Source organism: Monodelphis domestica, chromosome 1 (assembly GCF_027887165.1).
Source record: "Monodelphis domestica isolate mMonDom1 chromosome 1, mMonDom1.pri, whole genome shotgun sequence".
Lineage (NCBI taxonomy): Eukaryota > Metazoa > Chordata > Mammalia > Didelphimorphia > Didelphidae > Monodelphis > Monodelphis domestica.
In genome coordinates, this window is record NC_077227.1 from 169,531,155 (window position 1) to 169,547,901 (window position 16,747).

Consider the following 16,747-nt stretch of genomic DNA (forward strand, 5'->3'; position numbering starts at 1 on the left):
AAAGAATATAGATAAAACTTTTGAGTTAACCTTAAACACTAGAAGTTGATCGAAAGTAAATTCATTTTAATGGCTTTATTTCTTTTACAGACCGGAAAACCAAGACTTACTGACTTATCTGACATCAGTACAGTGAGTTTCATGGAGGTGAGAATTAGACCTGAAGATTTTTGAATTTCCAGTTCCATGTTTTAATTAGCACTAATCAAATGACAAAATATTGATGTTTGTCATTTGGGAGACATTTTACAAAAAAGTTAGCTCTGGAACTTGATGGGTGACAACCCTCTTCACCCAAAAGGTAAGTAGTATGCTGTTGGTAATTTTTTTTACTTAAAAAAAATTACATGTAGAAACAATTTTTGACAATTGTTTTCTAACCCTTTGCTAATCAGATTCTCTCTCTCCCTCTCTTTTTCCCAAGGCTGTAAATGGTATAAGTATACACCAGTGCTTTCATGCAATACATATTTCTCATTTTCCCTCCTGTGGCAGAGGACACATATCACACATACAATAAAAAATTCATTAAGGAAAAAAAAGTGAGATGGTTTGCATTAATTTGCAATTAGATTCGAACTGTTCCTTCTTTATCTTTGGCTAGCATTTTTAAATCATGAGTCCCTTGGGGTTCCCTTGGGACCTTATTTTGCTAATAATAGTTTAATTCTTTACAGTTGATCATCATATAATATTTCTATTACTGTTCCACTCACTTCATTCTGCATCACTTAATATAAGTCTTTTTAGGTTTTTCTGAATTTATCCTGTTCCTCATTTATTATGGTACAATAGTATTCCATTATCTCCATGTATGACAACTTGTTCAGCCATTCCTGAATTGATGGACACCCCTGCCAAATCCTGGTTCTTTGCCACTACAAAAAGAGTTGCTAAAAATATTTTTGTGCAAGTAGGTCCTTTTCCTCTATCTGATCTCTTTGGAATACAGACCCACTAGTAGTATTGCTGGTTCAAATAGCATGCATTTATGGCCCTTTAGATGTGGCTCCATATTATCCTCAAAATGGTGGTATTAGTTCATAGTTCTACCAACAGTGTATTAGTGTCCCAGTTTTTTCCCACATCTCCTCAAACATTTATCATTTTCCTTTTTCTTTTCTTTTTTTTTTGGTCACAGTAGTCTGATAGGTACGAGTTGGTATTTCAGGAGTTGCTCTAATTCATATCTCTAATGAGTAGTGATTTGGAGCATTTCCTCATATGGCTATAGATAGTTAGGTAACTGCATTTCAAATGTTTTAACTATCAATTGGGAAATGCTTTGTATTCTTAAAATTTGACTCTATTTGAGTTCTCTGTATATTTGAGAAATGAGACCTCTATCCCCTCAGCCATCTAACTGTCCCAACTTGGTGATTTTTCACTGGCTATCCCTTAGACTTGGAAGCTCTCCCTCCTTCGTTCTCTTGGCTTCTCTAATTTCCCCCCCCCCCCCCCCCATCCTCCCCTACACTTACCATTTTCCTTTCTTGTCATATTAGCCAGTTTGATAGGTGTGAAGTGGTATCTTAGAGTTAATTTAATTTGCATTTCTCTATCAATAGTTATTTGGAGCATTTTTTCATATGACTAGAGATAGTTTTAGTTTCCTCATCTGAGAACTGCCTGTTCATGTTCTTTGACCATTTATCAATTGCAGGATGCTTTTTATTCTTTATGATTCAGTTCTCTATATATTTTAGAAATGAGACCTTTGTCAGAAATAGTTGCTATAAATCCCCCCCCCCCCCCATTTGATGTTTCTCTTCTAATCTTGGTTGCATTGGTTTTGTTTGGGCGACTCCTTTTTAATTTGATGTAATAAAAATTATCTTTAATTTTTCATTATTTCTCTATGTCTTATTTGGTCATTCTTCCCTAATCCATAAGCCTGCCAGGTAAGCTTTACCATATCCCCCTAATTTGTTTATGATATTTCCTTTTATTTCTAGATCAAATATCCATTTTGACTTTATCTTGGTATATGGTGTGAGATATTGATTTTTGCCTAGTTTCTTGATATTGTTTTCCAATTTTCCAAGGAATTTTTGTCAAAGAGTGAATTCTTCCCCTAAAAGCTTGGCTCTATGGCTTTATCAAACACTCAGTTTGATTACTGTGATCATTAACTACTGAGTGTTGATTTCCTAATCTATTCCATTGATCCTCTATTTGTATTTCCTAACCATACCTAACTGTTTTGAGGATTACTGCTTTATAGTGTAGTTTGAAATTTGGTATGGCTAGGGCTCCTTCCTTCATGATTGTTTTTTCATCAGTTCTTTTACTACTCTTGACCTTTTGTTCTATATGAATTTTGTTATGAATTTTTCTAGTTCTTGGAAATAATTTTTGAGTGGTTTGGTTGGTATGGCATTGAATAAGTAAATTAAGTTAGGTAGGATTGCCATTTTTATTATATTGACTTGGCCTATCCATGAGCAATTAATATTTTTCCAGTTGTGTGAAAAGTGTTTTATAATTGTGTTCATATAGTTTCTGGGTTTGTTTTGGTCAATATATCCCTAGGTATTTTATATTTTCTACAGTTATTTTAAACGGAATTTCCTTTTTTATCTCTTGCTATTGAACCTTGTTGATAAAGAGAAATGCTAATGATTTATTTTGTATTTTTTTGTAACCTGACTGTTGGTTATCTTTAAGGGATAAGATGAAGGGGGTTTTAATTTCTAGCTATGTCATTGGGTAATACTTTGATCTTACCCAATTATATGGATAATCAATCAAATGCAGTATTATTGATTATCTACCGTATTTGTAACATTGAGCTAGGCTCCAATCTCTGATAATAAATACTAACAAAGGGAGTTTACAGTCTATTTAGGGCACTAAAACTTAAACTCCAAAGTAATAAGCAAACCATCTACAACTTTATTTAAGTTTTGAGTTGAGTAATACAGACCATGAGTGTAATAATGGTCAGAGAAGATTAATTATTGGCTGAAGTTGGAGAAAGCTTTTTATGAATGATATAGGACCAGATCTGAATCTTAAATAGAGTTTGTGTAGGTAGAAGGAAGAGAGGAAGTTTTTCCAGGTAAAAGATGCAGTGTGAACATAAAACTTAAAATAATGTGTTCATATGTTCTAAAGTGACAACATGAATTAATCACTTTAAAATACCTTTTAATTTGGGTTTTTGAATGACAAAGTAACATAATTTAGAAGAGCAATACATGACACTGATTAAGTGAAAGACCTTCCATTAAGTGGAAGATATAATGAAACTTATGTAAACATGATATTTGCCCAGGATACTGCCATTATATCTTGACTTTTATATTGGATGAAGTTTGATTGGATTGTTAATTTTAAATCACACTTTTAGGTCTTTTTTGCATGTCCTCTTAAAATTGTTGATTCTAAACATATAATGCCTTTTTACATTTGCATTGTCTTTCTTTCTTTCTTTTTTTTTTTTGAAAAAATTTACATCTTTTTTAATAGATAATTTAAAAATGGCTGAACTATTTATGGAGTGTGAAGAAGAAGAGCTGGAACCATGGCAGAAGAAAGTAAAAGAAGTTGAGGGTGATGATGATGTAGATGATGATGATGATGATGATGATGTTGATGATGATGATGATGAGCCAATTTTTGTTGGGGAGATTGCAAGTTCAAAACCAGCCATTTCAAGTAAGAATTTTCTTCCAAAGAAGCTACCAAGTTTTGCATACAGAAAAAAATCATAGCATGACCTACACTAAGGTTCTATTAGATTATAAATCTGGAAACCAAGAATGTGTATGACTCACTTGTCTATGCCATAAGTTAAGGCATTTTCTTACCTTTTTCCCATGTAATAGTATATGTTTACTATCAGCCAACTGGGCAAATTTTGTCTGTTGCCTATTTGAGCTGTCTTTTTATGGATGTCCTATTAGCATAAGGAGAGTATTTTGATTTTTAAATACATTACAACTTTTTATTTTATTTATTTTTTTATTTTTTAATGTATTTTAAATTTTATTTTAAATGTATTATTTTATTTTATTTTAAAATGTAAAAACCATTTTTAGCTCACTACTTGCAACCCCTAGAAATTAATCAAAAACATATCTAAGCATCCAAAGTAGAATTTAGCCCATGTACTTGGCTTGATAAAACAGGTCTTTAGCCTCTCACTCATATCCTTATTATTACTATATGTGTAATTCTTATGAACTTGATTATCTAAGATAATTTCATAGTACTCAGATTAGAAGAATATGACACAATGGGGCTATCCTAGGTAGCTTAGTAGATAGAGAGCCAGGCCTGGAGATGGGAGGTGTGGGGTTCAAATGTGGCCTCAGATTCTTTCTATCTCTGTGACTCTGGGCAAGTCACTTTACTCCATTGTCTAGCCCTTACTGTTTTTAGAACTGCCTTAGAACTAATAACATAGTATCAATTCTAATTAGAAGGCATAGAAGGCAGAGTTTTTGTTTTTTTTAAAGCAAAGGTTTTTTTAAAATAACACTTTAAAATTAGACATGTAATTACAGAATTTTTTAATAAAAAGAAGAAAAAACAATTTCTTAGTCATTCAATATATGTGATAATTTTATGAGATAATTTCCAATTGATAGAACTCAATATCAGTTATTATGCTAATGCTCAGATAGAGAAATGGGACTAGTTTTGCTTCTGGACACCCAAGCAGAATTTCATCTTTCTCTGACAACACTATTGAAAAAGCATTTATCACTATTCTTTATAGCATTTTAGATTTGTTGATTTAAAAAAAAATGCTTCTCAGATTATAAAACGAGGTATTTAGTGGCATCATCAATTTGTAATCTTTTTTTAAAAGTTAATTTAATTTATTTTTGAAAAATTTATTTAGTCAATTTAGAACATTATTCCTTGGTTACCAGAATTATATTATTTTCCTCTCTCCCCCACCCCCCTCCACCCCTTTCTGTAGCTGATGTGCAATTTTACTGGGTTTTACATGTGTCCTTGATCAGAACCTATTTCCATGTTGATGTTTGCACTAGGATGATCATTTAGTGTCTATATCCCCAACATATCCCCTTCAACCCGTGTAATCAAGCAGTTGTTTTTCTTTGGTGTTTCTGTTCCCACAGTTTTTCCTCTGGATGTGGATAATATGTAATCTTTTGATAATTTAGGAGCATAATTATAAAAATTGATGCTATAACTTCTTCCAAATGCTCCTATTAAAATCCCATTATAATTGGTAACAATATGGATCTGAAAGATTTGTTTAAATTCACCAAAGAGGAAATAGATATACTCTAATGGAATTGCTTTTTCTTAACTTTTTATTTACAATAAAGAAAATAACTCTTTATTTCCTCATAAACCTATATAGAACATCAGACCTGAAGACAGAAGTCCTAGTTCAAATTAGGACCCAGACACTTTAAAAGTTGTATAACTCTGGGCAAGTCATTTAACTTCAGCTCCAATTTTCTCAGCTATAAAATAGGGATAATAGTAATACTTACCTCACAGGATTGATGAGGATTTTTTTTTTTAAACTTGGTCAGCATTATAAATGAACTTCATTTCTAGATTTGAGTCATATGAATTGCATACAAGCAATAGTGCAATACAATATTGTATAATATGTGTTATAGTTGAATTTTATAAATCACTTATTCTAGTTTTTAGGGCCTATAATTGAAAATTAAAAATAAAAACTTTGTTACTTATTTCCATGGAGATTTTAAATTGATATGAAAAATTTTATAGGATGGTAAGACCTTACCCTAAGGATCTTAATTTTTTTTTTTAACTTTATCTTCCATCTTGGAAAGGCAGAAGAGTGGTAAGGGCTAGGCAGTGGGGGTCAAGTGACTTGCCCAGGGTCACACAGCTAGGAAGTGTCTGAGGCCAGATTTAAACCTAGGACCTCCTATCTCTAGGCCTGGCTCTCAATCCACTGAGCTACCCAGCTGCCTCCCTAAGGATCTAATTTTAAAAAATATTTCATTTTAAGTATGTAGGGAACTCTTCCCACAGTAAATAAATAAATATCATTTCGAGATTTAGATCTATACAGGCAGACTCCAAATTTAGCTATCATAAATTTTCTGCCCGGATCACCCATTTCATCTCTTTTGTAACCTGTTGAAATTTGCTTCTCTTCCTTTTTATACCCTATCTACAGCCATGATCCTCTTCCCATCCAGCCACTTTCTTATTTCCATTTAGGTTCAATATAAGCCAGAGTTTGAGGTTGCAGGAAAGATGGTAACAAAGGAAGAGAAGAAACTTATTCCTCTTTGTTTACCCTTTTGTTTCTACCACAACACTTCTTAATCATCCATCTCTTTACTTTTACCTTTTCCTTATAACTCAACCTAGCAACTCAAATAAAATGCCTACATGGCCCAAGTTTAACTTTTTGAAAGATCTAAGTGAAAGAAGGGGGAAATTTTTTATCCCTTTCTCTTTTCCATCATTACTATAGTATAATCTATAAAAACATTGAAGGGTCCTGATTTACTTTCAGGGACAAGAATGGAGGGGGAAAAATTGTAGAACTCCCCTATAATGAAGAATAATTTTTGTTGGAAGCAGCAAATTGGCATTGGAAAAGGAATCAATTATTATATTTGAGCTAGTCTTTAAAAACTTTAGGGAAAATAAAAGGTTAAATATTTTCAGGATATTTTGCCTTTAGAGTTTCATCCCTTTCCTCAACTTCCTTTTGCCTTTCATCATCCACTCTAATGCCTATGGGAGATTTATTCTTGTTCAGAATTGAAACCTTGAATGTATTTTCCCAACACATTATTTCACAGTGGTTAAATTTTATAGTGCAGTACTATATTTCATTTTATTTTTTTTTTAATTTTATAGTATTTTATTTGTTCATTTCCATGCATTTTTCATTCAAGACAAAGATCATTTTCTTTTCCTCCCTCCCACCCCCCGTGGCCGACGCGTGATTCCACTGGTATCATATGTGTTCTTGACTTGAACCCATTGCCATGTTGTTAGTATTTGCGTCAGAGTGTTCGCTCCGAGTCTTTCCTCTGTCATGTCCCCTCAGCCATTGTAGTCAGGCAGTTGCTTTTCCTCGGTGTTTCTATTCCCTCAGTTTGTCCTCTGCTTTTGGATAGTGTTTTTTTCTCCTTGATCCCTGCAGATTGTGCAGGGGCATTACACCACCACTAATGGAGAAGTCCATTATATTCGATTATACCACAGTGTGTTTGTCTCTGTGTACAATGTTCTCCTGGTTCTGCTCCTCTCGCTCTGCATCACTTCCTGGAGGTTGTTCCAGTTCACATGGAAATCCTCCACTTTATTATTCCTTTGAGCACAATAGTATTCCATCACCAACATATACCACAATTTGTTCAGCCATTCCCCAATTGATGGGCATCCCCTCATTTTCCAATTTTTGGCCACCACAAAGAGCGCAGCTATGAATATTTTTGTACAAGTCTTTTTGTCCATTATCTCTTTGGGGTACAAACCCAGCAGTGCTATGGCTGGATCAAAGGGTAGACATTCTTTTATCGCCCTTTGTGCATAGTTCCAAATTGCCCTCCAGAATGGCTGGATCAGTTCACAACTCCACCAGCAATGAATTATATATTTCATTTTAAGTTAAATAAATTTCTTTGAGCTGGTCTGAGAACTTATTCATTATAATTAACATTGATTCCAGAAGAAAACTGCTTTCCAAATAGAATATCACCTATGAGGTTTATAAACTTGAGACTTACAAGTATAAAAATTTGCATAAGAAAATGTTAAAGCTAGAAATGTCAGATTTCTTGTATGCTAGATTATATAAAGTTATTAAATGTTTATAATTAGCTGTCCTTTTTCAGTTATCAGATGCAAGGTATATTCATGCTGTTGATCATCATGTTGAATATCTTAAATTTTGTCATCTTAGTTCTAAGAGCTAGTATTTTTTCAAAACAGCAAATTATTAAACATTGGTCACATTATAACTATTGTAATCTTAATAGATATTTTGAACAGAGTCAACCCCAGCTCATCAACAAGAGGAATACAGAATGGTGCCACCAATAGAGGTATATTTTGTTGTGTTATTTCAAAATTAACATAAAACATATGACAATTCATTTATGAAAATGCTTAACTATATTATAAACCATGTAGGTGCTGTAGCTTCATTCAAGCCAACCAGTCAACACTACATGACTCCAACATCAAATCCTATGGCAGCTTCACCAGTTTTTCAATCTCTATCAAGTTCTACAGTTAGTACTGTCGCTCAGCCATTGTCTAAACCTGTAAGTGTTTCTGGAAAGTCAGGCATTTTAGAGGCCTCTTGTTTATCAATAGTGGCAGAATCCTTGTAATAACACAAGTATTTTTCAAGAAATAGCACCTTCCTTATGACAGCGAAATTGGTACTTATACCACTGGCTAGGTTGTATTGCCCAACCTATATAGTAGTAGAGTACTTAAATTTAAATATGTATAATACTGAACATAGAATACTTAGGTTTTAATTATACTTAGCTATAAAGTATAACTAGAGTAATCACAGTCTAAATATTTGTTAAGGCAGACAAATCGTTGTTACTGGAGAAATGTTTGTTTGGGCAGTTTTAGTTTTTATTTTACACAGTAAAAAATATGCCAGGGCCTATATGTGTTAATAAGCCTATTATGGTCAGATAATCCAGCATAGATTCAGTTCTACTAGATTAATTGATCCATAATGGACCTTTGAAAAACATTAGTACTATATTAGTTATCGCTCAAGCTTACTTGTGGAAATAAACGGTGTTACTTCCTTTTTGCCTTCTGTTTATCAAAGTAAAAATTTATTAAGTTGAATTTTTTCATAAGAACTTTTCATTTTGTTTGTTTTTCAATATCAGTTTTGAAGTTATTAACCAAGTTTAAGTGTACATGGACATTTCATTTTATTTTGAATTATTCTATATTCTTTTAATATAGATAAGCTACATCAATATTGTGTGAACATTTCCTTTTATTACATAAGAATAAGCCAAATCTGAATGATAGAAGCAGATGATTTAGAGCATGTTTTCAATTACAATAGTTAAAATTTCAATTTTAACAGTAATTGCTTAGTTTATATATTGTCAAAATTTATATCACCCATAGGTTTCTATGATTGGTCTTTAATTACATTTACTTTTAAGGATTATTAAACCAAAATGTTGATTCAATTAAAGTAAATATTTTCCTTTTAAAATGTTTCATCAGGGTCACATAGTGAGCTCACCACAAGTTGTACCTAATAATTCTTCAGGGTTACTGTTTGACTTGAGACAAAATGCAGGAATACCACAGTACCAGGGTGGACCAACACGCGCTTTAACAGGTTTGTTTAAGAATTGGTTAGTTAAAACTATAAAAATAAATGATTAAGATGGCTGTTAAGGATTGGACTTCCAGTTTTAATAATATTTATCAAGGACAATTTTGTATTTTAATTTATTTTTTGTTATTAAGTAGGTCACCATTTACTCTTACATTTTCACCAGACAAATAACATTAGAGTGATAGAATTTTAATGCTAGAATGGGTCTTATAGGTCTTCTGCTTCAAAGCTATTTTTTTCTAATAGATGAGGAAACTAAGGTCCAGAGAGTTTAAAACCATTTACATAGCTATTTAGTGCCAGATTGGGGACCAGAATGAGTAACTCTTAACATAGTCATTATGACTTTAGTACATTTTTTATTGATGAAACTTTAAAAAGCTACCTTAAAATATTTCTGACCTAGAGTACTTAATGTATTTGTGGTAAAACTTTTGCTTAATTTCAGTGCCTTCACACCAAGAAAGAGATTTTTGTTTCTTTAATTCCTACTAGATATAAAGATGGTTTTTGTGAAAGCAGAGGCTTCCAAGCTAAGTAATCTGTTACTTGACTAATATCAGTAAAGGTGAATGTGAAACCTTGCCAAAGCTCACTTCCACAAACTTTATGAGGAATAATCTACTTTATTTTATTTCGTTGATTCAGAGGTACAGTTTTTTTATTCAGCAGCTAGACAAATCACATGAATGTGGAGGACAAATGGCATTGCAGAATTACTTCTTCTGAATTTTTTTTTCCAGCTACTAAAATTTGTTTCAGTTTATTTAGATCAAGGGCTTCAATTTTAGAAATGTGACATAAAAAAGAAAACAGTCTATGTATATAGTGGAAAGACTGTACTAAGAACTACTTGGATTGTTATAAAAATCAAGCCAATCATCATACCCACCATACAGTTATCAAAGACTCGTAGAAATTCCTTCAGTTATATCAACATGTAAGTCGACCTCACTAATTGGTTTGCTCAGAAGCTATAATAGATCTTAGAATCATACTTTAGCCTTGTAATTGACATAGACAACCTTGATACCATATCAACTCGTGTTTAGGTAATATTTCAAGGGACTTTTTAGAGTTTTCCATAAAATTGTCATTTGTAGATGACTTCATTTCTTGGGGCCATGAATTCATTTGGTAATTTTCATTTACCAGTGAAACATTTTCCATTTGAAGGTATTATTACAATATATTTGTGAGTCATAAACAGTCTCAAAAGTAATGTCACATGAAATTCAGACATAAGGATATTGAATTGTTTTTGTTGTCTGATCAAAATTCATTATAAAATTTGTGACCATAAATTAAAACCTATTATTTTTAACTAATGCACAGGTCTGACCATGTGACCTTGCTGCTCAAAAACATTCAGTGCCAGCTTATTATTCATAGGATATAATATACATATCCTAGCATTTAACTTTCTAGATTTATTTCACATTTTCTTCTTAACACATTTTCAAGCCAACGTGAACTACTATTTATACTGTTCACATCATGCGCTCTTCTGCCTTCAGATATACTCTTCCACCTTCAAATATTTATTTGCCTATGGTCATCTCTTTTTTTTTCAGGCCTATAATATACTCCTTCATCTCTACCTCTTAAAATGTTTTTCATTAGGTCCAGCTCAGGGGTTACCTCTTTCATGAAACTTTCCTTAATGCCCCCAAATGAAATTGATTTCCCTTTTCTCGAATTTTGAATTTTAGAGATACTTCACATCTATCTCTTTTTATGATGTCTTTAAGTACTACTACACATTGTCTCTTAATGAAGGTTCTAAACTTGAAGTACTTGTTAGACTACATCATCTTCATTAATAGAGATAATACTGTTAGGAAATTTACTTTTTTCATATATAACACCTCAAGAAATTGAAATAGAAAGATTATCACAAAATTTTTCTAGTTTGGTCATGGAAGATTTATAAATTTCTTTTGCAGAGCTGAATATTCTAGTAACTTAATCTAAATTTTCCCAATCTTCTCTTCTAATGTGTGTGTGTATGCGTGTGTACACACATATATCCTATATTTTTCTCTTAACTCTTGTCTCTTTTTCCAAACCATCTTGCATACTGGACTAAATTATTTTCTTTAATTATGTCAGCTCCCTGCTCAGAATCTTTCATATGACAATGACTCTGCTTGAAGATTTGAGTAGGTAAAAGGGATGATAATCCAAATGAGACAAACAACAGAATTGAGAAGGTGGACCTAAGCAACCCCCACCCCCTTTTTTAAAAATCTCTTTTAGGATAATGAGATCATAAATTCAAAGATAAATCTGAAATCAACCTCAAAGATTATCTTTTCCAATCCCTGATATTTTAGATGAGGAAACTGAAGCCTGGCATTCTATAGCTAGATATTAACAAAGGCCAGTCAAGGGAGACCTCATAGTTAGTATAGAATTTCTCTTCTAACAAGTTAAAATATTTTAAATCTACATATGTACTTAATGAAATAAAAAGAGGACACACAATTTGGCATTTGGTTAACTCAGTGATAATCCTTAGATTGGAACAATAGACTATAACATTTTAGGACTCAGAGAGTTCTTAGAGGCTATTCCATTCAGTCCATAGCATGAATTCCTTCTCTTAACACTCGTCTTCAATTTGAAACATCCAGGGACTGGGAACTTGTTTCCTTATAAATTAGAAACAAATGCTACTCTTAGAGGAAGAAATATGGATGATTACAAGAGAAATGACAACTGAAAGAGGAAATAGGAAAAAATTATAAAGCTCCAATACAAAACTTTTCCTGAAAAACAATAGTGGGGAGTAGGAATGAAGAGAAGTATTTTTCTTTATAGTTTGTTTGGGGTCCTATTCTCTGTAATTTTGCAACATGAACTTGTGATTTTTTGCTGGGGAGGCATAGTTTGTTCTTTTCATTTACATTGTTGTAGTAGTTATGTATACTTTCTTGTCACGTTGCATCAGTTAATTTAAGTCTTTACATGCTTCTCTGTATTCATGATTGAATATGGTACATTTTCTTGTAGTACATTAATAGTTCGCAACATTGATGTACAACAATTTGCTTAGCCTCTATTGATAGTCTTTATTTTCAGTTCTGTCCTCCCACAAAAAGTCTGACCATAAATATTTTGTTGCATATGCAAATTTTCTGTCTTTAAAGATTTTAAAAATTAGTCCCTATAATAGGCAAAAATATGAGAATTTAAAGAAATATTAAAGTATAATCAAATATTTTGACTAAAAAAATGTGCATTGGGAAATAGTTTAATTTAGCTCCCACTATGAGGATTATAGTGACTAAAATGGCTATCTCATTTTGGAATAGAAGTTTTAGCTTTAAATGCTTTCACTTAGCACTCTTTCTAAAGGGATTCTCTGTATATTATTTGAGCTTCCACATGCCCTAAGTTTTTCTTTACCTCAAGCCTCTCTTCATTAGGGAGTCTAATAAGAATAGGCATTAAAGCATTTTAATTTTAAAGCACATTTTGCCTCTGTTAGGAAATGTGTGCATATGATAATGAAGAAAAGCAAAATAGGAACCAAGGACAAAGGAATAAAATCAGGGATATGACTTAATCACTTTAAAATGAATTGAATATATCCAAAATCCCTTTGAATTATGGTTTACATAAACTTTGTTAAAAACATTATGAATTAGATATGATAGATATTTTTATTTCTCCTTTTGGCAGATAAAGATATTCAGAATTAGACAGTTTTATAACTTGACTTGGGTCATATAGCTAGTAAGCATCAAAGTCATGATTCAACCCACATTTCCTTACTACAAGGCGTCATCTTCTGATCATACTTTTATACTTCATTTCATTTCAAAATTCAGTAAACATAAAATATTTTGCAGCATATACTTGTGATTTTTTGGGGGAGGCAATTGCTATTCTTTTTATTTACATTGTGGTAGTCATATATATTTTATTGCCCCTGCCTGCTTCACTCTGCATCAATTAATAATTTATCATATTATGAATTAAAAAAAGGAAAATTTTCTGAGATTTCAAACATGATTCATTTTGAAGCAGGAAGTCATCCTTGACCCTAGTGTTCATATTCAGGTGATATGCTTTAATCCTCTTGCTTGTGCTATTCAGAATAGACTAAAGGAAATAGAAAAAGAATCTTTTAGTTTTATTTTTTCCCTAAATTTTTATTTTTCAGTTAACTGAATTTTAATAGCATTTTTCTCTGTCCTTACCCATTTAAAAGAAAAAGAATTCTTGTAACAAATAGGCAAATTAAGCACAGCAAATTCCTTATTGCCTATGTCCAAAAATTTATTTCTTATTCTGCATCTTGTAACCATCAAGGAGGTATGTACAAAATCATAATTAGTCATCTTGAATTATATTTGATAATTGCATTCATCAGGAATCTTAGGTCTTTCAAAGTTGTTTCTATAATATTACTATATGAATTATTTTTCTATTACTGTTCACTAAAATGCATCAGTTCATACTAGTCTTCCCAGATTGAATTTCTGCTTAAAGAAATCCTACTAATTTTTATCACTTGTATATTTAATAAAGAAGAATGAATTGAACTAAATTATAGGTGGATGGTTAAAAAAATTGACTAGTTTGCAGAGAGAAAGGGAATTAAAGGATCAAGAGTAATTTACAACAGTAAAGCAGTTTACATTGTCTTTCCATTAAATAATGAACTATTTTCTAATTATCCCCACTAAATTGTAAAGGAGGCACTTAGGTGGCACAGTTCTTAAGAGTGTTGGAACGTGTTGTCAGGAAGACTAATTTTTGTGAGTTCAAATCTAGCCTTAGGCACTTGCTAGATGAGTGATCCTGGGAGGTCACTTTACCCTATTTACCTCAGTTCCTCATCTGTGAAATGAATTAGAGAAGGAAAAGGCAAACCACTAATATTTTTGCCCAGTAAATCTTAAATGGGGCCATGAAAAGTCAGACATGAATAAAAACAACTGAACAACACAAATTTGTAAACTTCCTCTCCCCTCTCCTGTTGGCCCCCTCTCTGTCCTCACCTTTTTGGTTCAGGCATTGTCTTTCTTTTGCTATTCCAATAACCTCCTAATTCATCTCCTGCTTCAAGGATATCCCTTTCTTCCAGTGCATCCACAGTGGTTGTCAAAGCAGTCTTCCTTAAAGCACTTGGCTTATCATGTTTTTTCCCTGTTCAAGAAACTTCAGTGGTTTCCTGTTTGCCTCCAGGGTATATTACAGATTCCTTTGCTTGGTATTTAAAATCCTTCATGGTTCTTCTCTCACCACATTTTCGAGACATTTCATATTATTCACTTTCATAAACTCTAGAATAACTTCTCATCTTGCTATTTCCCACACTTCACATTCCTTCTCCAGTCTTGGTACTTTTGTATAGATTCCCCTCATGCCTGGAATTCTCACCTGGCTCTCAATATCCTTAGATTTCTTTAAGACTCATATTGGGTGTTACTTCTTCTACCAATCCTTACCTACTCCATCCACATAGTATTCTCATTCTCTTAAAATTTTATTGTATTTATATGTTATATCCATTAAATGTAAGTTCTTGGAGTTAGGCACTGTTTTTCCTTTTTGGTATTATATCTCCATTGCCTAGCATATAGCAGGTGCTTAATATATGTTTGAATTAAGCTTTTTAAAAAAACCTAATCTCAATGTATTGAATGAACACTTTAATAAAAATTTGTTGAATAAATGACTTGCAAATAGAGGAGGAAACTTATGGAGAATCAAAAATCAAGTTATAATCCATACCAAGAACTTGGTGTCACTATATATGTATCTCCCAACTCTAACCAGGTGTGAAATTTCTTCTGCCAACAACCTAGGTAGCACAGTGGTTAGAGTGTCAGGCTTGGAGTTAGGAGGACCTGGGTTCAAATCTGACCTCAGATATTTTCTAGCTGTATGACACTGGGCAAGTCACTTGATCTCAATGTCCTAGGCTTTACCACTCTTCTGCTTTCAAATTGATACTTAAGATTTTAAAAAATTATTATTTGTTGTTGTTTTTTTAATTGCCTAGGCAGAATGGAGAATGAAGGATTATAGGAGAAACTTAGTTATGATCATTCTTATACTAGTTAAAATAATAGTTCCTTTTTAACAAAAATGATAAAAAGGGTAATTAAGACCTCAGCTCTAAGTTGCTCAAACAGTGGCCTTATTTGTTTAAAGCAAGAGCCCTCCACCAGCTAAGAGTAAGTGGCAAAAATTAGTGAGACAGAAGGTAGTGTCAAGGAGCTATGCCATGTGGTCCTACCTAGATTAAGTTACAGCCCTCAAGGGTGTGTGTGTGTGTGTGTGTGTGTGTGTGTGTGTGTGTGTGTGTGTAAGCTATATCTTAAGTCAAAAGAGAATGCAAGTCAGATAATATTCTTGTGTATTGTTCTTCACCAAAAGTATTAACAGCTAGGTAGTTGCCAAGAGGCAAATTGAAGTTTGATACAAGAACAATTTTCTTAATAAGACTATTTAAAAGAATTCACTACTAGGAAACTAGGAGGTTGGCACTCAAAGGAGGTCTTTAAAGCAAATGATAGACGACCAGTTTTCAGGTACATTGTCAGAAGAATTTTTTCAGGGAGAAATTAGGCCAGCTGTCTTGAAATAGTAAGGAATTTTTCATTAGTAAGTGTGGATGTTTCCAGGCTCTTAAGTGTTTTATGGTATGAATGCTTTAGTACCCATTCCTTATAACAGACTTCCATGATACAAAGAAAGCAATGAGTGCCTTAGATCATCTGCATGGTCAAAACTGAACTATGTCCAAGGAAGCTATGATGGAGATAATTTAGAGGTTTCTGCTTTTCATGTTTTACAGCACCAATTGATATAATGTAACCTGAAACAATTTGCCTCTAAAAGTCACTAATTTGTACTTAGAAGTTCTTTGACTATTTCTAGTTATATCTATATCTTAATTTTTGAAATTCTTTTTATTCATTCTTTGAGCACCAACCAAATACAAAGCTTTTTGCTCTAGGATCTATGGAAGACACAAAAAAATAGTTCCTACCTTGAAGGAAGTTATAATCTGCTGAGATAAGCTGTAATTGATTACTATAATTGTTAAAGTTTCACTTAAGGTAATTGTTGCAGGAGTTCACAGAAGGGAACTTCTGACTGGGTTGATGAGAAAGGTAATAGAAGGAGGATTTGAGATGGGTAGAATTTTGATCAGTAGTGATAGTAGTGTGGGGAAATAATATATATAAAGATAGGAGAATAGTATGTTTAAAGGTAGGGAAACAAAGGCTTAAGGAACCTGAGTTGCCTTAATAGTGAATTTTGTGTGTCCCCTTGGAGGATTTTTTTAGTGTTTTTAAAATTTCTATATTAAAACAGGAGATTCTACTTAGTCTGTTCAACCTGTCCAGCCAATTGCACAAATACATCCAGTTGCTGCAACTATAAGAACAGCACCTACTT

General features: G+C 32.6%; 1 protein-coding gene across 40 annotated transcripts in view; it reads left to right on the top strand.

Annotated features, from left to right (window-relative positions):
* Positions 1 to 16,747, top strand: part of ZNF280D (zinc finger protein 280D) — a 119,022-nt gene that overhangs the window by 24,685 nt on the left and 77,590 nt on the right. For 34 of the 40 annotated variants that reach the window (XR_008914744.1, XR_008914752.1, XR_008914751.1 and 31 more), the window contains 5 exons: positions 91 to 301; positions 3,472 to 3,660; positions 7,968 to 8,033; positions 8,122 to 8,255; positions 9,205 to 9,322. Coding sequence is in view for 37 of the 40 variants with exons in the window: in XM_056809693.1 (XP_056665671.1) it covers positions 274 to 301; positions 3,472 to 3,660; positions 7,968 to 8,033; positions 8,122 to 8,255; positions 9,205 to 9,322 (535 nt within the window). In the remaining 3 variants the exon portion in view is untranslated. The remainder of the gene's footprint in view (positions 1 to 90; positions 302 to 3,471; positions 3,661 to 7,967; positions 8,034 to 8,121; positions 8,256 to 9,204; positions 9,323 to 16,747) is intronic. The other 6 variants (XM_056809690.1, XM_056809655.1, XM_056809659.1 and 3 more) reach the window with 1 other exon arrangement.